The sequence below is a fragment of the Lynx canadensis genome, chromosome B3 (assembly GCF_007474595.2).
Source record: "Lynx canadensis isolate LIC74 chromosome B3, mLynCan4.pri.v2, whole genome shotgun sequence".
Classification (NCBI taxonomy): domain Eukaryota; kingdom Metazoa; phylum Chordata; class Mammalia; order Carnivora; family Felidae; genus Lynx; species Lynx canadensis.
In genome coordinates, this window is record NC_044308.2 from 1,527,110 (window position 1) to 1,554,667 (window position 27,558).

The following is a 27,558-nucleotide window of genomic DNA, read 5'->3' on the forward strand; positions in this document are numbered from 1 at the left end:
CCAAAAAAGGACGAGGAAGAGGGGCAGACGCGGGTGACTTCCGCTCTGTGGCCACAGGATCTCACCTGCCCTTTCCTGTCGTCCTGGCGCCTGACCTCGCACGTGTGAGGAGGCTGTGGCCTTGCCATGACCGTGACCCGGAGGACCCAGAGCCTGGCGGTAGGGGCCTGGCCGCCAGCCCCGTCTCCCCTCCGTAGGGTAGCCCCGCCCGCCAAGGCTCTGCTTCCCACGGGGCCTGGCCGGTAACGGGAGGGGGAACCCCTGGCAGGTGACGGGGCAGAAATGTGTTACGTGCCCACCAGCCGCCAGGGTAAGAACAACGCTTTCTCTACGGGTCCCTTTAACTCACGACAGTCTTGCCGGGTCCGCCTTTGAAGTTGATCCTCATCCTTAAGTGACTGAGGATGGGGAAGGTGAGGAGGGAGGCGGGTGCTTTGCTTCCACGAGTCCGGCCCATTCCGCGGTCGATGGTGACAATAGCTGCATCTATGGGGCGCCGACTGTATGCCAAGCCCTTCCTGAGTGTCCACACGCAAGAGCTCGTTCAGCGTCACAAAATCCCACCGGAAAAACCCGTGTGGAGAGACGGAGGCTGAGGACGGTACCGTGCCCGGAGGCACACAGCTGCGTGGGTTGAGAGGCACGTCTTTCCCTCCAGAACCCGTGCTCGCCGGCCTTCCTGTTGGTTTAACTGGAGCTCGGAAGCCCGTGACCTTGATTAGGAATCACGTGCTCCCGGAAGACAAAACCGCGGAGGGGTAGACAGAGGGGCCGTGACCAGGGTGAGGCTCCGACCCCTAGACCTTCCCGTAGCCTTCAGCCTCCGCCCCGTCCGCCGGCGCACGGGATCCGCTGTTTCGCAGACATCCTGCTCCCCTCTTACGGTCCTACCGGTTGTGAGCTCTTGTGGTCCTGAACGTGAAGGTGTCGTCCCATTCTCTGAGCTAAGGAAGCAGCGGGGAGGCACAGATCAGCTGAAGGACGAAGCAAGGGAAGTGGACAAAACAAACTTTTTCTTAGAAAATCCCGTATAGTCCGCTTCCGCCCTAGGTTCCCAGGCCGAGGATGTTCAAGTTCTGACCCAGCCAAGAGCTCAGAGCTCCCCAGATTCTGCTCACCAGCAGACCCGCGTTTCTTTGGGTCCTCGGAGCGCCCTGGGGCTGGGCCCCATGCGTCAGATTCCCACGTGTGCTGTGGGCGCTCAATCGGTGTTACAGTGGGGCGACATCCGAACCGAGGATTCCCAGCAGAAAGTGGCCCTTTGTGGCGGGAGCCTCCTGAGCGCATGGGGTGTTTGGAGGCGCACGTGTGGGCGCGGGGCATGTGGGAGAGTTAGCTCCTCAACCCCCAGAGGGGCAGAGCACATTGCATCGGACTTGATGCGAAAATGACACGGGTAGGTAGGCTACACTTGGGCCGCCTTCAGGCAAAGAAGAGACATCTCAACAGAGTTGACTCTGCTCCGTCCACGCCCCTCTTGGGATGATGGCGGGGCTGCCCGCTGCCCGTTCACGGATTCCACGCAGCTTCCTTCCTGCCCGCGCTGACCGTCACGAGCCCTGTGAGTCAACGCGACCCCAGGGCTGGCGCAGCTAACCTTTCTTCTCGCCATAAAGCGATATGGGCAATGCTGTGTGCCCTGCTGCCTCCCGATGCTGCCCGGAGCGTCTGTCGAGGAGTTCTGGAAGTTCGACGGGTGCCCGAATATGAGGAGATACTCCCGTATCCACTGCCGGCATTGCGCTCAGAGCGCAGGAAGGGGAGGAAGTGCACGCCAGCCGTGCGGGAGCGGTGGCTGGGACACTGCCCTCCTCACTGTCCCCTTTCTCTTGCCCTCCCCTCCCTTCCAGCAGCAGCACGTTTTGTACTGAGCCCTGTGCCCCGGGCCCTTCTTGTGCCCTAGCAACAGGACTGCAGCTTGAATATGTAGGCGAGGCTATTCACACCTATGGCAGCCCAGCACATTCTGGTGATCACTCCTTGCTTTCCAGCCCCTGCCCTGGGCAAGAATTTCCTTCTCTCCCTAAGAGAGGGCTGGTTTAGGCAGGGCCAGAAGTCTTTGGAGTAGCTGTATCTCAGAGCTAGGACAAGCTCTGTGCATTTTTTAGCTTAGTTTTCAATAAGAAAAAAGCAATCAAAGTTTCCAAAACTGTGTATCCCAGTGAGGGAACAAAAGTCAAAGGTTGCTGATAGGACAACTTAATGAGGCTGCGTTTGTCAGTGTTCTGTCCTAACCTCGATCTTCTCTTCCCAGGAGCTGAAGCACCTCATCCTGGAAGCAGCCGATGGCTTTCTGTTTGTAGTGGCGGCAGAGACGGGACGGGTCATTTACGTGTCTGACTCCGTCACCCCCGTGCTGAACCAGCCCCAGTCAGAATGGTTTGGGAGCACCCTGTATGAGCAGGTGCACCCCGACGATGTGGAGAAGCTGAGAGAGCAGCTGTGCACCTCCGAAAACTCCATGACAGGTTAGTGCTGCCCCCTCCCGGAGGCTGTTTGAGCCTGGAGAAGGATGTCTTTCAGTAAACAGATCAGGAAGCTGGAGGTCAGAAAAAGCTGCCTAAAGGTGAAGCTGGAGGTCAGAAAAAGCTGCCTAAAGGTGAGGGGATCTATTTGACTTGGCTTGTGCAATGACTTCATTTACCTTGTAACATTTAAACAATTCGATTTTAATACATAAGGGTTTTTTTTTCCCTGTCTCTATATTTTACCTGCAATTAAGGGATGTTGTCACTAGGAGGCGATGTTGCTACCTTAGCCGGAACCACATGTTCTGTGATGAGGTTTACACCTCTCAGAGCTTAATTATGGTGATTCTGATCGTAGGCATTTATTACCTAGGCCTTACTTAGTTCCTTGCAACGAAGTTCCTTATTGTAACATCTAAATAAAGTCAGTTCTGCTATAACACAACATACGCATTCCTGGAAGTCACCGCGGTATGCAGACTCTGGAGATAAAAGCTGCAGCGGGAAGAGACGGGTTAGGAGCACAACACTCAAGAACGAATCACTGACAGATAAAAAACAGGAATAGGGGGGCGCCTGGGTGGCGCAGTCGGTTAAGCGGCCGACTTCAGCCAGGTCACGATCTCGCGGTCCGTGAGTTCGAGCCCCGCGTCGGGCTCTGGGCTGATGGCTCGGAGCCTGGAGCCTGTTTCCGATTCTGTGTCTCCCTCTCTCTCTGCCCCTCCCCCGTTCATGCTCTGTCTCTCTCTGTCCCAAAATAAATAAACGTTGAAAAAAAAAAATTAAAAAAAAAAAAAAAAACAGGAATAGGAATCTGGTAAAAATGGGAGCATAATTTTGCACATTAAACGGTTAAGAAATTCATAAACGTGAACGTGGCACCAGGCCCTGAGGCTGACGTGAAATTTACTCGTACAGGTGGGTCCTGGAAGGGTCGCCACTTGCGTGCTTTTGTGCGAGGACAGTCACGTGATGTTAGAAGTCGAAAGGTGGTCGTGACGGCGGATACAGGTGGCTCGTGACGCGCGACAGCCTGGGGGACCCGGCAGGTGTCTGAAGCGCGTGCGTGTGTGAGCCGCGTGCTTCCGTTCAGCTGGGTGCGCTTCTCTGTGTTCACGCAGCGTTCCTTGTGGACAGAAGCACGCATAAGCGCACACAGAGCTCACATCGTACTCGGATTGTTCCCCAGCAGCTCAGTCGCGTTGGAACAAATTTGCATTTTCAGAACAAGCCACTGGGCCGTCGTGTTTGTGTTGCGCTGGGTGGTAGACACGTCTGTGCCCTCAGTTCCCTGCTGCACCGAGAGCCGCGGGGTCTCCGTCTACGTGTGTGTCCTCAGCAGGAGCCTGGTGAATGCGGGGGGGCGGGGGGTGTGAACGCTTTGCCCGTTGTGTCCGTTTGCTAGGGCCGCCGTAAAAAATACCAGAGACTGGCGGCTGGCACAGCAGAAATTTATTTTCTCGTGCTCTTGCACTCCGGAACGCTCCGGAACACTCCGGAAGTCCAAGACCCAGGCCTTGGTAGACTGTGCTTCCCCTGAAGCCTCTCTCACCGGCTTGTCCCTGGCACCTGCCCGCCGTGTCCTCACGTGGCCTGCTCTGTGCCCAGGCGCCCCCGATGTCTCTCTTCCTGTGAGGACATTGGTCAGATTAGGGCCCCACTCTCATGACTCTGTTTAACATTATCTCCTTAAAGGCCCTGCCTCCACATATAGTCACATTCTGAGGTTCTGGGGGTTAGGGCTCCACCATACTCATTTTGGGGGGACACAGGCCGGCCCCTAACACTTAGATAAGACTGAGGCGGACGCGGTCAGAAGTAATAGAAGTACAGCTGTTTCTGGACGATACTGGTAATGGTCTCGGTGTTGGTGTCAGTGACATGTAAGGGGGGGGGTGGGGAGTTATGGGGACGGGGCCTGTGCTGTGCTCGCCTCCGCGTGGCCTATCACGGTGACGCCTGGCCGCTCAGGGAGCTCCACGCACAGGCTGAGAAATGATGCTAAAACAGACTCTGCAGTCGCAGCCTCGAGCCAGATGAGAGAGCCCCACGTAGCACTTCCAAGGGAGACGCTTTATAGAGTTCGGCATTCCAGAGGGACTCGAGAAGGACAGTAAATCAACCAGGAAGTGTTGACAGCTGGAGTCACCTTTTCCGGAAAGAGCCGTCTGTCTTTCCCTGCTTTCCCTAGGCTTCTGGGTCTGACCACAGGATGTGGCGTTTGGAAACCCAGTCAGGAGCCCCGCCTGGGGCAGATGGCAGAGGGGGTGATGGTCAGGGGGAGGTCAGGCTCTGGCCGTGGGTCTAGCTGACTCACCAGACCCGGGTGGACACGTAATAAACCTCGGGGGTGATTTGGGGCCTTTGGCCACTGGCCTGGGGTCTCAAGCCCTCCCGTCCCTTCATTTCCGGCGTGGCGTGGCGAGCAAGGTCGCGGCCCCCCTGGCGGGGGTCAGCGTGGGAGGGTGAGGGGCAGGGGCCCCGGGCGGGTCGCTGGGAGTGGCGAGGGGGGGTGGCGCTCAGCCTGGCCTCTGGGCCTCTCCGTTGCACAGTCCATGCCTCAGCCGTGGGACCCGCAGTGTGGGCTTGTACCACGTGGGGGGCGCTTGGGGGGGGCATTGAACGTGCGCCGTGGGGGGGGGGGGCATGTCGTCACGGGACGGTGGGCCCGCCTTCCTCCCAGAGACCTCTGCGCTTACAGAAAAGTGGCTATGCAGCCAGCCCGGGTTCAAGTGACAGAAAACCAGCCCCGACTGGCTTGAGTGACACAGGGACTATCGCTGCCGGACGGCAAGGGCCTGCCGGCTTCAGGCGCAGACAGTGATCACACGCTGGAAACGGAACCACGCTCCTCCCCCGTCACTCGGGAGTCTGCACTTGCAAATCTGCCTCTTGGCAGAACTCAGTTGTATCCCCAAAATGCATTTGCAGGCAGACGCGGACGTGCTCAGAGGGGAGAAAATCTGAGTCGCTGGGGCCCGCGTTTCCGGCTAAGGTCACACAGGATGGTCGCTGCCCTTGCCTCCAGCCCTTTGTGCTGCCCTGGGTGGTTTTGCTCTGTTTGGTTTTGCACGTTCGTGTTTTTGTCGGAGATCTTGCTGTCGAAGATGACCCCGGAGCGAAGGCTGATGTGCCGGCCGGGGTCCGCGAGGGCGGGCCGCCGTGTGCCTCACGGGGGAGACCCTCGTGTGTGGGTCAGCTTCTCGCGGGCGCGAGTCACGGGGCTGGTGGCCGGCAGTGCAGGGTTACCGAGTCGGCGATACCGAATGAGGGGTCTCGGAGCAGAAACGCACCTGAGACGCGGTTCCGAATCCCGGATGACGACGGTGCTGCGCGCGGAGGCTTTCCGGGAGCTGTTGTCTCGGAGCAGCGGTCCAGTACCCACTAGTTGGTGTTTGCAGTGACTTCGTAAAACGTAACTACGCTGGCTGGGCGTGGTTTTCTCCATCTCCTGGCTTCGCTTCTGTAGGTACGCCCATAGGCGAGCAGCCGAGCGTGTTTAACGCGTATGTTTTCGTGAGTCTGGTCATCCGCACACACCCGGGGCTACCATTGCCACCGTCGGGGTACTAAGCACATCCGTCGCCTCCAGAAATTTCCCGTGCTCCTTTGTGGCTTTTTCCTTTTCCTTCTCTCTCTCTTCCTTTCTCTCCTTTTTGTGCTAAGAACACTGGATATGAGCTCTCCCCTCTTAACGTGTTTCAAAGCGCCCGCCCCTGGGGGCGACGGGGCGGCTCAGTCTTGAGCATCTGACTCTTGATTTCAGCTCAGGTCACGATCTCACAGTTGTGGGATCAAGCCCCGCGTGGGGCTCTGCGTTGACAGCGCGGAACCTGCTTGGGATTCCGTCTCTCCCCCTCTCTCTCTGGTCCTCCCCGCCCCCCTATGAAATGAACAAATAAAATAGGTGTTTTTAAAGCACGCTCTCTGTATTAGCTGCAGACACAGTGTTAGCCGGCTGACTCCAGAACTCATTCACCCCACGCAATTGAAACGTTGCGCCCGTTACGCCCCAGCTCCCCGTTTCAAGCCACTCTCGTGTTCTCTGCTTCTGAGTGGACTCCTGTAGATTTCTCACGGAAGGGGAGCCATGCAGCGGTTGTCCTGTGACGGGCTCACGTCACTTAGCATGCTGGCCTCTCAATTCATCCATCGTGCTGCAGACGATAAGCTCCCCCCTCCCCCACCGCCTTTTTCAGGCCGAGTGATACTTCGGGGCGTGTGTACCACCTCTTCTGTGTCCGTGTCTCTGTCGCTGGGCTTTGGGCTTCCTTCTGTATCTTGGCTGCTGTGAATAACGCGGCAGCGAACGTGGTGTGCAGACGCCTCTTTGAGGTCCGGTTTTCGGTTCTTTGGGGTCTGCGCGGGACCCGGGAGGGGGGTTGCTCCTGCGCGGGGCGCATTCTCAGGCGGGCTCTCCTCACGTAACGGAGGTGTGTGTTAGCAGCCGCGGGCCCCGTGGACCGCTCGGCAGAACCAGCAGAATCCGCCCTCTCCGGGCGTCCCCGCAGAGAGCCCAGGACCTGCCCTGCCCACTTCGGGGGGGGGGCCGAGGAGTCTGGGCCCGGGGGGTGAAGCCGGCAAGTCAGGGAGGGGTGATTCCCCGTGGAAATGGGGCGCAGTCGCCACAGGGAGGGAGGTTTGCACCGGCCGGCTGGGGGAGCTGGCCTCCGTGGTGTTAGCGGTGGTCCTTTCGGGGAAGGGCGGGGGCACGTCTTGATTGCCGGGGGAACGCTGGCATGTTTGCGTTCCGGGCTTGAGACGGAGGGGAAGCTCCTGGCAGAGGCGAGGACGGTGGCAGGGGTCAGATGAAAGTCGGCGGGCGTGGGGGGCGTGCTCCAGAGACACGTACCGAGGACGTCTGAGTGGCCTCAGCCGCAGCCCGCTGGGGGGGAGGGGGGGAGCTGAGGACAGGCCCGGGGCTTCCCGGGTGATCCCAGAGCCTCTGAGGGTGACTGAGGCCGCCCCACGGGCCGGGGTTCGGAGGGCAGGCAGCACAGCGAGGGAGCCAGAGGGAGCGCGTCCCTCTCTGCGTCCATGGCCTTGCCCAACTTCCCCTCCACCCCGTCCGTGGCCGCGAAGCTCTGGCCGGCCTCGATCCTGGGAGCAGAAGCTGGAGTCGTCTCATCGGTGACCTCGGGCGCCGTGCCGCGTAGGAAGTGCCCGCCGCCCCGCCTGGGACGCGGGTGTGGAGACGGGTAACCCGTGGCCCCGACAGAGCGAGGTTGGCGTGGCCCATCCCCTCCGTCTGACTCCTTCTTCCTTTGTCCGGAGAATCGGGCCAGCATTTGGGCTCAATACAGGGAAAAGTTGGCAGCGGTCGGGGCAGTGCGGTGGTGGAGACGGATGTGAGCCAAAGCAGAATTAATTCTCCCTCCCTGCCTCCACCCCGGCCCTCCCCACCCTCTCGCCCCTCCCTCCCCTCCCTCCCCCCCCTTTCCTTGTCCGTAAGCTCCTGCATTCAGCAGGTACCTGTGTGCGTGGGGTTCCCAGCTGCTGGCGAATGAATGGACCCCGTTTCCTAGCTGTTGTGATAATCTGGGGAGAGCGCGGGCCGGGTCGGTCCCTGAGGGCTGTGGCCAGAAAGCCCCTTGTGCACGAGCGCCACGAGTCACAACCAGCTGCGATTAAGCCCCCGCCCCCACCCCCCCCCCCCCCCCCCCCCCCGTCTCCCGGGAGCCCCGCTGCGGTCCAGAGATGCTTTCGGCCTTGGGTCACAGGATTTGGCCGGCGCTGGTCTGGGCCCAGAGAGCAGCTCGGGAGAGCGGGCCTCCGGGGACCCCTGTTGGGTCATCGACCTCTCCTCGGGTTTGTGTGACATTCAAGACGCTGTGGGCCTGTCAGGGAGAGGAGGCATCTGCGGCACGCTCGGCGCATCGTGCTTTCACGGCGAAATAGCAACGTTGCGGTGAGCTCTCTTACATTTTTATAGCACCTTTTCTTTTCTTTTTGTTTTTAACCCACTTAGTGGTTCTCAACCCGGGCCGAGAACTCATCACCCGGGGACATGTGACAGGCATGCCTGCCCGGGGTTTGGGGGTGACGGGGGGTTTGGTGTGGACCCCGGATCACAGGTGAGGAGAGAGACGCTTGGAGTCACGGAGAGGTTCTGGGGGCCACACGGCCGGGGCCAAACAGGTGCTGCAAAGCGGAGCTCGTCTGTGAGGGCGGAGCCTTTGTGCCTTTGGGGACATCTGGGTACAAAGAAGCCTCAGAAGGCTGGCCTCGTGTGGCCAGTCCAGACAAAGTGCTCAACACAGGGCTTTGGGGCCCCTGCGCCAGGGGCAGGCGGGCAGGAGTCAGTGGGGGCCCCTGCCCCAGGGGGCAGGCGGGCAGCGGTCAGTGGGGCCCCAGACACAGGGGCCTCCGGGGTCCTGCGTGGTCACGTGTAGGCTCTCACGGTGTGGCCTCTGGTCCCGCTGCTTGAGCATCACTTGTGAACTTGTCGGGGAGGCAACTCCGCCGGAACCCAGACCTCCTGAGGCGGGAGCGTGGAGGGCCCGGGAACGTGCATTCCCAGTGGCGCTGCTCGCAGTTTGACAAGGCCTGGCTTGGTGCCCGCATCCGGGGACGCGACACCACGTCCCCTGGGTTGGGTCCACCTCTGTTTGACCTCGTCCGGTCGTCTCATCTCTGACTTTAACCTAAGGTGGGGACTGTCACGTTAGCTGTGACCCTCAAGGCAGACATTGATTTGTGTTGGATGGTAAACCCCGGTGAGATCGGTACCTGTGCTCTGTGGGTTTGCACCACCTGCAGCCCCTGGGAACCTCCTAGAAATTAGAAATGCAGATTCACAGGCCCCATCATCCGGTGGGGGGGGGGAGGGGCAGGGGCTGACTCAGCACCTGCATTTTCATTTTTAATGTATATGCATATTCACGTCTGAGAAGCCGTGAGTCAAAAAACATCAGCAGGGTGTGGCTGGGGGCCTCCTGCGGCTGCGGCCATGGCCAGGGGGTCTCGGGCAGGGCCGGGCCTTGGGGCAGAGCCGGGAGAACAGTGTCTGGGGTTTGTGTCCCCCCCACCCCCCCCCCCCCGGGGCCTGGGGACGCAGCAGCAGGGGGGGACATCACTCTGCAAGTCTGCCCTCCACACGGACAGCGGGGTCAGCAGGGGCTGCCGTATATTCAGCCGGCCGGCATCCTCCACCGCGGCTCAGGGACACAGCGAGGAACCGAGGGCGTGCCCGCACTGGCGCCCCGGACTACCCGGGCCGGAGAAGAAAGCCCCCCACCTCCGCGTGATACACAGACACGTGTCACGGGCCGTGGCTGGGACAGTGGCCGGCGGCTGTCAGCACTGAGGCCCAGCCCCTCCAAGATAGCCGGACCTTCTCGGGGACACTTTGTGAAGAGGGCGAGGGCAAAACCGCGTGGCCGCGGCCGTGCAGTCCTCCTGTGCAGGACCGTCAGGTCACGGCCCCACAGGGGCTCTGTGAGCTGTGGAGCCCTTCCCCCCGCCGCTGTATCAGTTCTGGAAAAGGACGGCCTCTTCCCATGTGTCCATCATGAAGGTAACTTCATTAAAACCACACTTGCGAATACGTGGCTTATTTTCTTTGCGATACCCAGGCTTCGCCCTCGGACTGGTGCCAGAACCCGAGATCCAAAACACGGCTCGGCAGCCTGTTTCTTGCCTTATGAGGGGAACAGATAAACATGGCAAAGAAAAAAAAAAAAATTCCCGATTTTGTCTGAGTCAGCGATTAACAGTGTTACTGGGTTTCTGTGTTTGAAATAGAAATAGAGTGTTTTAGTGGCGGGAGGAGCATGTTTATTTGACTTAGGCCCCAGTGATGTAGTCCACACGCCGGCCCCGGAGGCAGCATCTGCGGGCAGGTGCTCCGTGAGCCACGGGCTGGTTACTTCTCGTCCTTCTCAGCGACGTTCCCGCTGGAAACCGCAGCCCCCTCGGATCCGTTATCCCAGATGCGCTTTGGTGCTGGCTCAGTTCTTTCCTCCCAAGGTTAAATATTGGTACGACCCGCCTCGGTCCCCTTCCCTCCGTACCTAGCGTGCTAAAGCCGCTTGTGTTTTCTCTATTTTATGTTGAAAGATGTTTCATGAATCCGGACAGGTTTCCAGCTCAGGCGGCTGGGTTCGTTATCGCTCTGGTGTCCCGGCAGATAAGGGAGTCAAGTGCAAGGTCTGTGTACCCATCACGGACCCCGGCTGGAGGGCCGCGTCCCTGCCCGTGTGCGTGCTCTCCTGGGTGGCTACGGGTGAGGCTGGTGTGGGCTTGGGCTGTAGGGGAGGCAGCTGGGGGGCAGTGGAAGGAAGGATCCCCTGGTGCCAGTCACGGTTCACGGCCCTTTACTTTGGGTGGCGGACTTTACCGCCCCAGGTCTCCGTCTCCTCGTCCATGAACGCACCACACCCAGTGAGACGCTGTGCTGACTGTGGAGGGTGTACTGAGAAACAACACTGATGTGGTCTGGCTCTCGGGGAGTCTGCGGGCTAGGGGTGGAGAGAGACATCAGCGACATAATCACGTGGAACGGCCATCGCGCATCACGATGAGTGTTGAGCAGGAAAAGTCGGTGGGGCGTTGAGAACCTGTCGATGTCACCTGTCACCAGGCCTGTCTGTGGGTTGGGCAGGGCTCTCGGGAGCACGTGAGGCCCGGGAAGGTCTGGGGAGGAGATGGTGGGGGGGGGAGGGGGTGGGTGCCCGTCCCCAGGGCGGGAGACGCCAGACCCCTACAGGCGTTTGTCCAGAGGAGTCCCGTGATCCAAGTGCAGAGCGGGGAGCGTGTCGTGGGGGGGGGGGGGCAGACCAGCCGGGGGACGAGCTGGCGAGGGTGCCGACGGGGCGCAGGGGAGACCGCGGGGCGGGGTTGGGTGCGGTCCGTCTCTGCCACCAGCACGCAGCAGGCCGCCGAGAACCTCAGGGATGTCCTCTCTCATGGCTCCGGAGCTGGGAGGTCCGAAATCAGGATGTCAGCACGGCGGTTCCTTCCGTGGGCTCCGTGGGAGAGACTGTTCCGCGCCTCCTTCCCGGCTTCTGCTGGCGGCCAGCGGTCCTGAGCCCTCCCGGCTGTAGGCGTCCCTCCCGTCTCTGCCCCGGTCACACACAGCGTTCTCCCCGTGTCTCTGTCCAGAGTTTCCTTCTCCCGTCCGCTCCCATCCCTCACCCAGTTCGGCCTCATCTCACCTGTCTCCGCGCGAGGCCACGCCCACCGGTTCCAGGCAGACCCGCGTCGGCGCAGCGATGGTGGGGACGTGGGCTCTCTGGGAGCACAACCAGCAGGGCGTGTTGTCCACTCGCTCTCGTTCTTTCTCCACCCAGATAACGTTAAGAGAGCTGATTATCGGGGGACCTTGGTGACCCTTTCTCGCTGGCCCGTGTTGTCACTGCCCCATCTCTTCGGCCGGAAGGGAGTTTGGCTGGGGACAGCAGGAGGCACCTCGTCGGTGGCCCCAGCTTGCCGTGTTGAATCGGGCCACAGAACCCACGCCTTCCACGGACGCGTTTGTGTTAACTGCCGGGTCCCCGTGGGCCCATCGGTCCCTCTTCACCGACCGACGTGGCTCGGGTGCGGGAGGCGCTCTGCGTGCCCACGCTCGGGTTTGTTGTGTGTGCCGCGAGCCGCCAGGAGCCAGGAGCGGTCCTCCAGCCCCTCCCCGCCCTTGCACCTGCTCATCCAGGTGTGAGCGTCCTGGAGGCGAACCACGCCATGTCACTCTCCTGCCCCCGCTTCCCCACCTCCCCCCCCCCCCAGCTGCACCTGCTGGCACTGTCTTCCTCCCTGGCCGGGGGGGGGGGGGGGAGGCCCGCCCGAGGGGGCACAGAGAGCACACTCTCTCCCTGCTTCTCCGCGTCTCTCAGATCTGCCGGGGCCTGGAGCGGTCACCCGCCCGGCCCCGTGGTGCCGTGCGATCTCTCAGCAGTGCCCCTCTCCTGGGATCTCCTCGCTCCAGCCCCTCGCCCGCCTTCCGACTCAACTCACTGCCTGGTGCCTGGGCCCTGCCTCGGGCCAGACCTGCCACTTGGCAAGGTCTTCATGGACAGAAGCGTGGCCGGGACCAAGGCCCTCTTCTCCAGAGACCAGTAGAAGGTCACCATGGCCGGAGGGGTGGGGGTCGGGGGGTGAGCCAGAGGGAGGCAGTGGTGCAGGGACGCCCGAGGCGGGGAGGTGGGGGCAAGCAGTGGACAGCTGATGGGTGAGGGGCAGTTAGGCCTCCAGCCCGGGACGGGTTCTGCCGTGACAAGGGCCCGGCCCGCTCAGGCCCGGCTCTGCCAGTCTTCAGGGTACAGAGTAGTTTCCGGAAGCAGCACTTACTAGTGGATGCAGGCCGGCCGGTGCCGGGCCCTGTGCCCAGGTTTCCCGAGGCGTCCTTTGTGGCGTGGCACCCTGTCCCCATCACCGGGCCCAGACTCCTTTTTCTTCCTGTCCTTGCCTCCCACGCCCCAGGCCCTACCTGGTGTGGTCCAGAGTAACAGCTCCAGAGTAACCGCTTGTTTGGGAATGGGGCCTGAAACCAAAGCATGCTGGGCTTTGCCAGGCTGAATACTGGTGGCACCGAATGACGGGCTTTTGCATCGGTCCCAGAGCCCACATCCGTGGGAGAAGTGACAGGTGTGCACGGCCCTCTTCACGAAGGGGTTGCAGGGAGGCAGGAAGGCAGCCATGGCTGGGAGCCCTGTGTCCCCTGTGCCCCGCACGTGGGCGAGTCGAGATAAAGCGGCGACGAGGTTAGGTTCTCTCGAGCGGGCCCATCTTCGTATCTCCCAGCCCCTTACAAATGCGTGTGCGTGGCGCTTGGGAACCCTCGATGTTGCTCTAAATCCACGGGGAGACGTCACCACCTCAGCGGAGCGTCGCCGCGTTCCTTTGTGATGCTACGAACCTCGAGGTCTGTCCTGTGCGTTTCCATTTCTGTAGCCTGGCTTTTCCTGAAACAGAACATCCAAGTAGCGCTTGCAGAACAGCAGCTTTGTTAGTAACTTTTGAAAATCCCCAGCCCCTAAAACAGCGGTCCTCAATGTCCGTGCACATCTGAATTTTACTGGCTCTTTTCAGGCTTCTGAGGCTGGCACTGCAACCCATTTCTCTGCCTTTGACCCTGTCGTGGTACAGGCCAGGCGTCCGGACTCGCCCAGTGTGTCCCTCACCAAAACAAACAAACAAACAAACAAACAAAAAAACACCCATAAAAATGAAAGAATACAGCCCGGATCTGTTTTTTAGCAGGAGAAACATGTCAGCAGGATCAAAATAAAGAAGAAACAAAATGTTAACAATGTCATCTGTCAGCAACATAATTGACAGTAAGTAGCAGGAGCCCTGAAGTCCCCTTTGCAAGCCTGGAATTCTTAACCAAGTATCTCTGGTCCTAGCTCTGAGGCTCAACCAGTAAATAGACAAAGACTTGATTTCTCCATCTATAATGGGAAACCGGAACAAAAATAACCTATGAGTCGTATTGTTTTTAGGCAGATAGAATTCTTTCGAGTTACTTTAGGACAAGCGACGAGACCAACGGAATCATTGCTTCCTCCTGTTAGGATGCAGGTTTTAGTAAGAGCCTCACGTGGCGGCCGTATTTTGTAACGCTTTGGTTAAAAATAACTCGATTGCAAACACTCCAGCAGGATCAAGAAAATTAAAATAGTTTCCTTTAGCTTCACTAAAAAAAGAGACACGTTTCCTTCTGAGATGTCATGACTCACACCAAACGGTTAAATAAAAATGCACGCACAGCAGTGATCTTTCCTGTTTATTGCTCTCCCAGTAGAAGCTAATTGAGACGAACATCTGCGTTCACTTTTCCTTTTATTTTTGTAGATTCTTTTCTTACGCACCAACGCAGAGCCTCGCCTGCCAGCCGTTTACTCAGGCAGTGATCCGGCGACGGATGGGTTTCAGTTTTCCCCTTTCTGGTGATGACACAAATTAGTCTCAAATGAGCTATTTACAATGTCATTCTTTAACCTTGAATCAAGTGCACGTATTCTGAGGGCCCAGAATCAGAAGAGCTCCGTGCCGTGGGGACCTCAGCGCTCATACAGGCCAGCTCTTGTCTGGGCCGCCTGGCTCCTTCTGGAACGCACCCTGCCCGGGAGCCCCTGGTCGTGTCAGGAGACAGCCCGGCCGCGGTGGAATGTACGTGCTTATGCTCAGTTCGAAGCCCCCTTGGTCGCCCTGCCTCTGTCCTCAGCAGCCCGGCTGACACTATGGGACGGGGCCGGGAAAGTGCACGTGCCTCACAGTTTGTCCCCGTGCACACTCACCTGTGCCTGGGGTGGGGGAGCTAAGAGTGTGGGTCTGGGAGCCATAGTCCGCCATGGGTTTGGGTCCCGGGTTTACCCCAGACCATTTAGGCAGTCGTGAACAAGGTACGGGTTCTCCCTGGGTGCCCGGGTCCCCACCGGCACGAGGACGGTGTGAGTGGCACCCAAGACCGTGCCCTGTGAGCTCGGTTGGTGCTTTCCTCGTGCAGGCAGCCTCTGTCTCGGGCCGAGTGCCTGGACAGCAAGCCTGGATGGGGATCTGCGCACACGCTCGGAGAGAGACACCCCTGGGGGGGCCCTAACGGGGGAGCAGTGCAGGTGACAGGAGGGGCCAGGCCAAGACGCGGCTCAGGAAGGTCTCGCCTCAGCCTGATGGCCCAGGGGGCTCGGGAGGAAAGGACGCGCTGGAGGCAAGAGGGCGGGCTGTCGCCTGGAGGGGCGGGTGAGACTCCCAGACATCTTCAAGCCGTGTGGCTTTATGAGAAGGTGCCCGAGTGAGCCGTCAGCTGAGGCGCCATCAGCAGCTGGGGCGGGGCCGTGCCCGTCGGGTGGGTCCGAGCGCCGGGGGGATGCGACTGGGGGTCAGCAGTGGCCCTGGTGGCCCTGGAAGGACGGAAGGCAGCCCGTGGTGACCCCCAGGCTGGCCCCTGGGAGCAGCTGAGGCTCCGGGGCTGAGACAGGACCCCCCACGGGCCCTCCTCTCCGGGACTGCCGGCTCCCAGGGCTTGGCCAGCGGGTCTTTGCGGACGAGGGGAAGCGCTTGAGGGAGGCGGGTGGCGCGTCGTGAGGCCATCCCCTTGTTGCTCGCGCAGCACGCGTGACTGCGCCCGATACGGGAGGCACGTGGGTGGGCAAAGCGGACGCGGTCCCCGTCCGTGGTGGAGCTGGGGGAGGGGTGTGGCTGGGGGAGATGGCCTCTACCGTGATGACAGTGTGGCATTTCCTTTCTAGTTCTTGTAGTGAATTACATTGTTGAGTTTTTCAAAGCGAAGCAGGTCTTTGGTTCCTGAGATGAACAGCACTTGGGGCAGGACGTGGTTGGATTTGACTTGCTAACGTTCTGTGTCAGGGTTCTTCTGCGGTGCTGGTGACGGGCGTGGGCCTGTGGTTTCCTTTGCTGTTGTGAATCCAGCGTCTTCTCGTTGGCGTTGACTCCCGCGAGAAACTCCGTGCCGTTCTCAACTCTGCCCTAGGTACAAAATACCTCTTTTTATCCGGCTGGCTTTAAGGTTTTTCTCTTTGTAACTGGTGTTGAACATGGGATTATGGCTCGCCTTAGTATGGCTTCCCCGTGTTTATTGTACTTGGTGTTCATTTAGTGACTTTCATCTTTGGGCTTACGGTTTTCATCATATTTATAAGAAGTACCAGCTTTTCATTCCGCACGTGTTTTTCCCTGTTCCCGTCTTTCCCTCCTGTTTCTGGGACACCAATTACACATATATTAGATGGCGAGAGTTCTCCCACGGTTCACGGATGCTGTTTTCATTTCCTTAAATCCTTTTGATCTCTGTGTATTTCATTTTGAATATTTTTTTCTGTGTGTTCAAGTTCACTAATCTCTTTTTCTGAAACATCTCGTCTGCCTTTCATCCCATCTTGTGTGTTTTCCATTGGAGACAGCGGTTTTCAGGTCCAGAATTTCAGTTCTCAGCTCTTCCTTCTTTCTAACCTTCCCGCGGGCACTTTCTTTGGCCTCAGGTGGTTTCCTCACACGCACCAGCCGATCGGTAGCCTGGTACTGGCTCCGGGGCACCCCTGCAGAACTCTGGGGTCCCCTGTGTGCACCTCCCGCCCTGGTTCTCTGTCCTAGTCTCCCAGGTGCACATCCTCCACTAGCTGGCTCAGTCTGGGCCCTGTCCCCTGAGCTGCGGCCTGGGGGTGCTCTCCAGGCGGTCCCTGGGGGACCCGTGGCCTCGCCTCGCCTGTTTACTGTTGTTCTATGTATTTTGTCGGTTGTTTGATGGGTTCAGAGGGAAGGTGAACCTGGGCCCCATTGCTCTGTCTGGCCTGGGAGCAGAAGTCCCTGTAGTGTGTCCCCTGTCCCCCGTGTCCCCCGCTGTGGGCTCTGTTCTGTGGCTCCAGGACTAGTTCTCGGAGGTTCTTCTAGTTTCCTGGTTGAGCTGCTCTCATTTGGGCTTCGATCCTGAAATCACATTTTTCACCCAAAAGCAATCTTTCCCGGACTCAGGTCACTGCCTTTCTGTTTATGAAGGATCTTGTGCGTACCACTGAGATCGGGTATTTCGGTGTGGCCCGCGTCCCTGGAATGCGTTTCGTGGGGTGGGGGTGGGGGGGTACTTGGTGTGACTTTGCAGTCACATCCTTCTTGCCGTGTTGAATCTTCCCATGCGTTACGCTCGCCTCCTTCTCCTTTTCATTCATCCTTGGATCCTAACGTGTACAAAGAGCTGAAATGGTTTGAGTCTGTGTGTATTTCTTTGAAAGTTAATTTTTCTAGACTGGGGCTGGGTTGTGGGGGGCGGGGCTGGGAGGCTGCCACCAGCCGGGGTTGGCGGGGGGTGGCGTGTGTGCTGGAAGACTCCCTGGTCTTTCTGCTGCTTGTGCATTTGGAGGCTCCCCTTAGGGGAACCTGTTATTTGCTTCCCAGACAGTCCCTTCCTCTGTCTTTGTTGAACCACAGGCCGCACGTGCCCCGTTCCTACACAAATCCCTCCGTGTTTCGGATCTGTTCGAGGCCCTTCTCGCCGCGTTTCCGCACGGATACGGATTTCTGTGGCTATTTTTGTGTTTTCTTGATAGTCTTGTTAGCAGTGTGCAGGGGAGGCAAGGCATGACCTGAAACTGCCTTCTGGAACACAGTGTGTCAGCCCGGGCTCCTTCTACGCGCCGGGCGGCCTTTCCGCAGCCAAGGATGGAGAGGACGCTTCATCGTTTACCGTTACAATGAAAGCCTCAGGCCTGCATTTCTGGCATTTTTGTAGCATGATACCCCGAGAGGAATGTGTTTCTTTAAAGCGCAGCCCAGCATGTTCTAAACAGGACGAAGCACTTGTACTGTTTCTGCAGATTAAATAGCAGAAGAGGTGCGGGGGGGCCAGGGGGGGCCAGGGGTGGCCACGGCGGGGGAGGGACAGGGTGGGGGGCGGGTTTGGAATGAACGCTGGAGCCGCGGGTGGCGCTCGGGTGGTTGGCGTCAGGCCCGGAATGTGTCCGCCGGAGAAAGTTCCAAGCCGGGGGCTGTTGGGAGGCCGCGGGAGCCCAGTTGTCCACGGCAGAGGCAGTGTGGCCGTCCCCCACCGAGGGTCTCTGCCTACCCCCGCGTCCATCCTGCCCTTGTCAGCGTGCAGGACATCACCTCCGTGACACTCTGCGCACGATGGCCCGGCCGCCGGCCCCTTGCCCAGCCAGAGACTCCCCACCGCCTTCCCGGGGGGGCAGGGCGGGCTCGCACACAAGCCAGACCGCCGGGCAGAAGGGCTCCTCGTGAGCGTCTGTGGGGCCTCGGCCCCTGTCACTGGCTCTAGTTGTGGGTCCCTTTGTGTTTCTTTTGCTATTCGAGGGCCATGGGCTAAGTCCTAACCCAGAGGAGGGATGGTTCCCTGCGAGCCTGTCCTGCTCCCTGGAAACGCTTCCCTCTCTGGGCTGTTCTGCTCGGTGACATGATCACCGCTGCCAGTGGTCACTTCTCCCAGCTTCCTTCCCCGCAGACTGACTAGGACGCTCAGTCCCCCAGGCCGGGCGTCTCTCTCTCGCTCTCTCAGAGATGGGCGGCATTAAGTATTAATGCTAGGCTTACAAGCATTTGCTTCTAAAATCTAAATTATTGATAGTCTTACCTTTAAAATACAAATCATCCGAATTTCCCCAGACGGTTCTGCCTTTACAGGGTGGGGCGGCCCTCGCGAAGCACACTCAGAGTATTGCCCACCGACGACGTCAGGGGACCGCTGGGCCTCAGAAGCGTCAGGAGTCCCTGGCCGGCCTGCCTCTGGGGGAGTGACCGCTCTCCTAGTAACTGCTGGGACAGCGGGCAAAGCCAGGACCGCCCCCGGCCAGCCCCGCCAGCCTGGTCACTGACTGTGCCTGCCCCGGGGGTGCTGAGGCCCTGTCACTGCACCCACAGTGGGTGCAGACCCCACAGGAGTGTCCCGGGGATGGCGTGACCTAAAGGCTCCTACCAAAATGCAGGCAAAACCGGAAAAGCAATAAACACACGAATTACAAAAGAGGGAAAACCACCACCCTGGGATCTACCCCTGCAGTGGCTGTCCCCTGTCCCCCGCCCACCCTGCTCTCCGCTGGTTGGGGGGGGCGGTGGGCTGCAAGTCCCCGAGCAGCTGCTGCCCCGGGAGCAAGGACCCTTCCTCAGATCCCCACGAGGAGGCCAGTCTTGGCTGAGTTTTCTGGTGTCTCTGGGCTTCAGTTTGCCTTGGGGACCACGCGGCCAGGTCTCGCGAGCAGGGGGGTCGTGGGGTGTCTGTGCCCGGGGCGCCACAGTGAGAGGCTGCACTGCGCACGGAGAATTTAGGAACAACAGCGGAGCCTCCCCTAAGTCGGTCTGCGTCTTATTATCTCCATGTGCCCGTAGTTCCCGGACGTCTGGGCGGCACAGACAGGGTTTCTCCCCGGGAGGCCGGCCCCTCCCAGTCAGTGCCCTTCTCCTCCTGCCTGTTGGCTTCACCGTGACCCCACTTCTGGGGTCGTGATGGGGTCTCACGGGGTCACGCGCACAAACTGTTGCGTCATGCCCCGCCCTTAGGAAAAGCCTCGGTAGCCCTCAGTCCCTTGTCCTTCCTTCTTTTTTTTTTTTTTTTTAAATTTTTTTTTTTTCTTCAACGTTTTTATTTATTTTTGGGACAGAGAGAGACAGAGCATGAACGGGGGAGGGGCAGAGAGAGAGGGAGACACAGAATCGGAAACAGGCTCCAGGCTCCAAGCCATCAGCCCAGAGCCTGACGCGGGGCTCGAACTCACGGAGTGCGAGATCGTGACCTGGCTGAAGTCGGACACCCAACCGACTGCGCCACCCAGGCGCCCCTCCCTTGTCCTTCCTTCTGTCAAAGGCCGAAGAGGGTTGCATTCGTCTGGGCTGTTTGCTTGCAAGTGACAGAAGCGGGTGTTCAAGGGGGGGAGGGGGCGGGGGTTGGTGGCACCAAGGATCCGAACACCGTGATGGCACTCTCACCAGGCAGCACCTTCACTGCTTTCTTAGAGTCCCTCTCGTTGCCGTCGGTCCGGTCCTCCGTGAGGCTGAGCTCAGGTACCTAAAGAAAAGGGTAGAGAGAGGACAGGTGGGAATGCTCACATTTGGCCCGTGGGGGACCCTGACTGGCCTGGCTGGATCCTTTCCGAGTTTGGGGACCGGTCACTATGGACAGAGGAGGAACGAGGTGCTGTGATCGGTCCGGTGTGTGCCAGGGGCCCAGCCCTCAACCAATCATCATGGCCGGGGAGGCGGGCTCAGACGAGAAGGTGGCAAATGCTGTGACAGTCACAATAAAGAAATAGCGGGAGAGCACTGTGCTGGGGGAGGCCCCGGTGCTTGGGGCGACGGGTGTCCTGCCCACCCAGAGCCCCTTCATCTGGTGCGAGAAGAAAACCGTTCTGGCCACCGCTTGAGCATTGGTGTAGCTGTGCCCTCGGTCGTGCCCGGACACCTGCCAGCCAGGACGAAATACGAGGGAAACGCACCCGAGCTCCCTCGCAGGAGGCTCCGTCGATGGGGCTCGCGCTCTGGAGCAGATCCCACGTGCCGGGGGGTGTTTGTTCCTGTGTGCACAGCTGCTAACGTGGCCGGGGTCAGCCTCTGAGAACAAGAACACGCTGCCACTGCAACAGCAACCAAAGTCCCGTCCAGCCTCTGGTCCCCATCCCGGGGGCCACACGTCTTTGCAACGGCATCAAATAGTGTCCATCATGGGGCCACCGCTTTGCCTTTGTTCCTAATAATTTTCCCATGTTTTCCTCCTTTGCTGTCTTGGGGTTTCTTCTTTCTAAACCAAGATAAGATGTTTCCAGTTTTCTTAAGGATTCTTTTGATGAAATAATTCTCATTTCTATTTGTATTTCTGCTGTAGCCTGGGGAGCTGTTTTATGAGCACAGAGCTTTCTTTTGTGATCTTATCCAACACAAACTTCTGATTCTTCTTCTTTTTTTTTTTTTTTTTTTACAAAGTTACCGCTGATCTAAATAATACTTAAAAATCAGCTTACTGAAAACAGTTACAGAAGGACCCTTTGCCCATAGAGGACAGTGCTCTGTGTTGGCATCTGTGATCATTCTTCTGAAAGTAGGAGCTGGCAAATGGTTTTTTGTTGAGGGCCAGGTAGTCGGCTTTGTGAGTCTTACAGTGTCTTTCACACGCACTCAGCTCTGCCATTGTAGCACGAGAGGAGCCGTGACGGCTGTGGCCGTGATCCAATAAATATTTAAATAACAGGGAGCCCCTTTGGGGTCAGATGTCACAGATGTCAACACGTAGATTGCTGAGTCCTGTTCTAAACCCTAGATGCTTTAGACTTAGAAAAATCATCATCGAAAAGCCTGAGATGTGCCATAATTCTGTCCGTTTCATAGAGTGGAAACACTCTCCGTGCAGGACCGTCCGTGGTTCACTCGGAGCCTGGAGCAGACTAGGTGTTGGCCCGTTGTCACTGGAGGCGGGATTTCCATTCTTGGGAACCTACCCTGACGTGGTGTGGATGTATTTTTCTTCCCAGTTGCTCGCCACGGCATTATTTGCCGTGTGGAAGCCCTGGGAATGGCTTCATGTCCGAAAGTAAATTGTCTACTCAAAGTGATGCTGTAGAGCCTTTCAAATAATGTTTATGATTACATTTGATGAGTTTCTGTTGTGACATAAGGTGGAAAAATAAAGACCATGAAGCCTCAATTAATTAAAAGAAAGAGCAGACACGCACACGAAAAGTTTGACGGGAAATAAGCCCAGATGTCGATAGTCTCTTTCTCTGGACAGGAAGATTGGGGTTTTTACTGTGTGTGTGTATGTATGCGTGTATTTGATTTTTCCAAGAGATCGCTTTAGATTTACAATAAAAGCATTTTAAGAGGAAAACAAGTAGTTCTGCAACCCTTTAGCCTGAGATGGTGTTCTGGGCTGTATTCTAGAACCTTCCAGAATGCCCTCTTCCCTCAGAGAAAGCCAAGAGGCAGGGGCCGGGCCGACCAGGGGAGGCTCCCCGACCGTGGGGCTCCAGGCCAGGACGCTGCCATCTTGGGGCTCACGCAAGTGCCTCCTGGACCCGTCAGGCTCTTACGCTCTGGTTCCTGAAGGGGGTTGACTGACCTTGCACGTGTACGTCTTCGGGTGTTCACGTGACCTTCAGAGTAGGCATGTCTGGTCTCGTGTTCCCACGGAGGGGACGCCAAGCAGGCCGCTCGTCCCCCACAACCCCCACGGGCGGGGGCCGAGCCTCTGGACCCTGCTGCCCCTTCCTTCCGGAACGGGCCACGCCATTGGGTCCCAGATGGTTCCCCTCTGTGCGCCAAATCCAGAGAAGTATATGCTTCCGCAGCTGCTGGTTGTGTGGAGGTGGCCGGGGCCTCTTTGGCACCCTGGCCACAGAGTCACATGGGCGCTGCCTGCTCTGAGAACGGACCCACGCCCCGGGGGGAGTCATCACTTCCGTACGGTGCTGAGGATGTAGGGGTGCGCTTTCCAGAGGTCACCGTGGAGGAGAGAGGGCGGGAGGGGAGCAGGGGCACGGGGCGTGGGCGAGGGGTGCGGGGACGAGAGGTGGCCTCGTGTCTCTAGTTCAGCAGCGGCCACGGCGGGGCGGGCCGGGGTTCGTGGTGGACCGGCCCCGCAGTGGCTTTGCAGAGTGGGCCCTCCGACCCCCGGGGAGCAGGTTGGACCCTGGAAGGCGCCGGCCTCGGCCTGGATTCCGCTCCGAGGGGCCGCTTGCCTCCATACGTCCCCGCTGCTTTCAAATTTGTCAAAACTCCGGTTTTCCGGACAGCTTTTCAGGAACACCCACTGTACGAAGTTGAGCACGTTTTCCTCCCGAGGGACCCGGGAAGGGGGCTCATCGTGCCCACAGAAACCGGAGAAGCACACAGAGAAATAAACGTGGGAGTGGTTGCCTCTCGGGGTCACGACAGCAGATCATGGAAATGTGTTTTTTCATTTCCTCGTATTCCGCGGCTCATGTGTTGCGCAGCTGTGATTTATTTTCAGGGCCCACTTTGGAATTTGACAGACTCTCACGCTGGCCCGCTTCACAGCTGAAACCGTGTGCCATTTGGTCGATGATAAAGCAAGTGCCCATTTACAACGAAAACAGCCGCAAAAAAGAAGCCGTCTGTGAGTGAGACAGACAGGTGTCAAACCGGGGCAGGGGCTCCCGGCAGCCTGGGGGGCGGGCCTCTCGCTGGGGCCGAATCCTGGTGGACACGTCCTGCCCGCAGGTGCAGGGCCGGCAGCGCCCGGAGTGCTGGTGTCCATAGGGGGCCGTTCACCCTGCAGAGCCGGTCCCCTGGGAAGCAGAGGCTGGAGCGTCCCTGCCGCCGAGGGTGCTGGGAGGGCCGGCCGGCGAGGCACCTGCTCCAGCCCTGAGTGCCAGCTGGCTCTGGTCCCGGGGGACGGGGCCCCCAGGTGCTGGGTGGCGGGGGGGACGGGAGGTGACCACCCTGTGTTGTACATGCTCTCTACTCCCTCCCCTCTGTTGGGAGCGGTGAGCCCAGCCCTTTGGGTTTCAAGTGATAGAAATCCATTCAACTGTTTATCGCAAAGGGGCGGGTCTCTGGTCACGCGTTTACCCTTTCTCTGGTTTCTTTTTGTTCGGTGCATTTATCGCCACCTGACAGCGGTCTCTTCCCTCCCCTGTTTTCTCTCCTTCGGGTTTTGCTGTCTGTTCACCCTCGAGATTATATAATGGCTTCTGCCTGTGTAACTCTTTGTGCTTTTATCGGTGCCTGGCATACTGGAGGCATTTAGTAAACATTTATTAAATGACGGCAAGGTGACGCCTGGGTAAGTTGTGACAAGAAATGGGAGATCATCAGGCAAAGGGAAGGAGGAGCTGCTGGCGAGGCCAGGGCCTCAGGACCCGGAGTGGCGCATGGGGACGGACGGGGACAGCGAGTTGCTCTGAGCCGGGCGGGATGGGGGGTGGGGGAGCACGCAGGGGTGCAGCAGATGCAGCCAGAGAGGCGAGCAGAGGCCAGATCTGGGGGCCCCTTCACAGAGGGCTGCAGGTCTTGGATGTTTTGGGGATCCGTAGCGGGGAGCATGAAAGGAGCGGGACGCGATCGTTTGTTTTGAGTTTGCCAGGAACCTCGTGCTTCGTGCGTTCCTTGTGTGTGTCCTGAGTGCGGGTCTTAAGCCTCCGTTGGCGGAAAAGGGAGAGCAAACCAAGCAAGCGTAGAGCAGCAAAGCTGAGCGCCAGGGTCACCCTAGTGATCGAGCCCGGCCGTTCCGCGTTGGAAGTGGAGACTTTCTAGGGATGCGGACGACGGGTGGAAGGGGGTGAGGCCGGGCGGGTCAGCTGCCCACGCAGATGAGCAGGGGGCTGAGGGCGTCGGGACGCGGACGCGGGAAGGTGTGCGGGGGGTGGGGGGGGGGCAGGAAGGACAGAGTGTTGGCAGCTCCTCAGACGCGCCGTGAGCGCTCCGTGTTCTGTATTCAGTAAGCGTTTCTAGAGCACTTTCTGAGCCACACACGGTGTTGGTCCCTCTGTAGCGTCCGCGGGTTTACTGGTCACGACAGCGTCGGAGGGCGACACTCCTGCGACCCTCATTTTACAGGTGAAGACGCTGGAGCGCAGACCCATCAGGTCACACGCCCAGGGTCGCGCGGGAAGAGAAGGAGGCGGGATCGAAGCAGGTCTGTGCACCTGGCACTGGACGTCTGGCTTGAGCGGCTGGGTAGCGGTGGGCCGGTGACCGTGATGGGGCCTGTGGGAGGCAGGGAAGGTCTGGGCGCCCTGCACAGGAACGCGGGTTTGCTCTTGGACCCGCGGAGCGCCAAGTGTCTGAGAGGCCCCGACGGCAGGTGGACGCGTACGAGCCTCCCAGAGAGGTCCTGCTGGGGAGGCCGCCTTGGTGTCATCGGCACGCAAGGTGTGGTGCAGCCGAAAGAGCCCCTGAAGGTCCTGCGGAGAGCGAGGGAGAAGGGTCCCGGCCCAAAGGGGGAGGACTGGGGTGGGGAGGAGCCCCCCGGGGCCGAGAACCAGCGAAGGAGAGGCAGGAGACAGCGGCACCCTGGGGGAGAAACGTCCAAGAGGGACGTGCTGGGGACGGGGACCATTTCTGTTTGCCCCCTCCCCCGCCACCATGACGGAGCTGTGAGGGTGTCGGAGTGCCGGACGGAGGAAGAGGAGGAAGAGGAGGAGGAGCGTCCGGGAGGCAGGTGCCTGGTCGCAAAACAGGGCCCGCTGAGGGCGGGGACGCGGCATTTCTTCCGCGAAGGGAGCAAGGCGGGTGATGGATGCGTGTCTCTTCGTGAGTGCTGTGCTGTGGGATCAGGGAAACGGGTAGGAAGCCGTTCGTTCTGGCTGGTTCCTTCGCGCCCACTTTGGGCAAAAGCCCTTTCCGGAAACAGTCTCAGTTCAACCGGCAAGTATGGTGATCCCGGCGCTGTCAGCCGCGTTGGGACGTTTCGCACTTGGTCCCGGCCCGCGAGGCACAGAGCTCAAGCGCAGCGCGGGTAAGTCCTCGCCGTCCAACGTGACGGGTGTCACAGACGGGTTTCCTCCACGGGACGTGAAGGTAGGGTGACCGTGCTCGCAGCCACGTGGGTCCCGGAGCCTCACGAGATGCCGGGCGCGGCAAAGCCATCGGATACACACCGAGCGGGCGAGCGGGCGAATGAAGACGTGGACGGGGGGCCCTGCCCGGGGGTCGGGGACAGACTCCCCGGGGTCGTGACACCCGAGCTGGCCCTGGACAACGAGCAGCCGTTCACCAGGATGACAGTTCACGTTGGAACGGGGCGTGAGCTGGCAGAAAGGCCTGCGCGTGCACACGTGTGAGGCGCGAGGTCCCGGAGATGCGCACGCGGGGGCACCGTGTCTGGAGCCGTTCTCACACCCTGTCCGGGGGTCACCGACCACGTGTGCTCGCCACGCACCCGGAACAGGCTCGTTGGAGCGGAGATGTGCCCCGTGTGTGAAAGACACATCCCTTGCAAAGACCCAGAGAAAGAATGAGGGGCTCCCAGGGGGCTCAGTCGGTTAAGCGTCTGACTTGATCTGGGCTCCGGTCACGATCCGAGCGTCGTGGGATCGAGCCCTGTGTCGGGATTCTCTCTCTCCATCTCTCTGCCCCTCCCTTGGTCACGCACGTGCACGTGTGCGCTCTCTCTCTCAAAAAAAAAAAAAGAAAAAGAAAAAAATGAGACATCGCCCATTAGTGTTCTACACGGTGAAATGGTAATACTCCAGATCTATTACTGAAAGCGACTTCGCCTATTTGTTAACTTTTCAAGAAATGTGCCTTCTAGAACGCGTCGAACTAGACGGGTGGTTCCCACAACATCTCTCTCGGGCAGGGTGGCGGGCAGGGCCGCGTGCCGAGACGCTCTGTCGGGGGCTCCCGTGAGCGATGCGGTTTGGAGCCCAGGCGGGCAGTCAGATGTGTGCTGTCTACACAGCTGGCGGCCGTGGGACAGGGGCACTGACAGAAAGGATGCTGGAGGTTGGGAGCCGGCGGGTGTCAGTTGAGGGAAGGCAGGCAGGGGGAGGAGGTGGAGAGACCGATGGGGGTGCAGGAGGGGAGGGCGGGAAGGACTCCCACATAGCGTCTGGAATTCTGACCTGGATTTCCACGCTGACGGTGGTGCACTGGCTGACGTCGGGGAGGAGTGGGTGGTGCTGGGTGGTCTCGGGCTGGGGCGGAGGGGCTGCAGGGGCTGGTGCTGGGAGGCGTGGGGTGCAGAGGCGTTGTCCCGGCCGTGGACGAAGCCGGTAGGGGTGTGCGGCGGGAGGAGAGAAGATGGCCCAGCTGGGGTCTCCTCGGAGAGGAGAGGGGACCACGGGCAGCGGCTGCTGGGGTTGGCAGCTGGGGACTGTGGCGAACGTGTGTCCGTGAAATGATGGGGGGGAAACCGAGTCGGAATGACTCCAGGTGGTGTCATAGGACAGAGCAGGGACAGCAGGGGCAGACTGTCCTCGGAAGAAGACGAGGCACTTAGAATCGTACGGGTTTTGTGACCCTGCGTGTTCCCAGCCAGAGAATGTTGGGGATCCAAGAAACGATCCGTGCAGCCCCGTTTGCCCTCATTTGCAGAGCGTTTGGAGAAAGCTCTCCCCGCCCTACGCTCCTCGTCCGAGGCAGAGGCTCACACGTGTCCCTCTCTCGCTTAGGCCGGATCCTGGACCTGAAGACGGGGACGGTGAAGAAAGAGGGACAGCAGTCCTCCATGAGGATGTGCATGGGCTCGCGGAGGTCCTTCATTTGCAGGATGAGGTGTGTGCGGGGCGGAGGGCGGTGGGTGGCGGGTAGATGAGGTCTGTGCGGGGCGGCGGGCGGCGGGCGGCGGGCGGGTGCTCCTTCTGCCCCACCAGTAGGAGCCTTGACGGGCTCTGCTGAGGTGAAACCCCGTGGTCCCGGCTGCAGCACGTGAGCCTGCAGACCCTGTGGTCCGCCTCGGACGCCGCGTCCCCTTCCTCCCACCCACCTTGTCTGACTTCCTGCCCGTCCCTGCCCACTCCTGGGTTGGCTTCCCCTGTCGGCTGGGTCCCAACTTTCTCCCGGTCCTTCAGGACCCTTCTGAACTCCAACCCCTCCAGGCACCATATTGGTCAACACGTTTTATGCAAGATGGGTCGATTTTGTACTCGCTTTTGTGTTTCCTGTGCCAAAGCACACGTTTTCATTAGCGTTTAATTATTAGATTGTCGCCTGATGCTTCAGGTGGAAATGTCTGGGC

The 27,558-nt window shown here is 59.5% G+C and overlaps 1 protein-coding gene across 4 annotated transcripts in view; it reads left to right on the plus strand.

Annotated features, from left to right (window-relative positions):
- ARNT2 (aryl hydrocarbon receptor nuclear translocator 2) overlaps window positions 1-27,558 on the plus strand; it is a 148,320-nt gene that overhangs the window by 51,735 nt on the left and 69,027 nt on the right. For 3 of the 4 annotated variants that reach the window (XM_030317225.1, XM_030317228.1, XM_030317226.1), the window contains exons 5-6: window positions 2,255-2,468; window positions 26,993-27,095. In XM_030317225.1, coding sequence (XP_030173085.1) covers window positions 2,255-2,468; window positions 26,993-27,095 — 317 coding nt within the window. The remainder of the gene's footprint in view (window positions 1-2,254; window positions 2,469-26,992; window positions 27,096-27,558) is intronic. The other variant, XM_030317229.1, reaches the window with a different exon arrangement.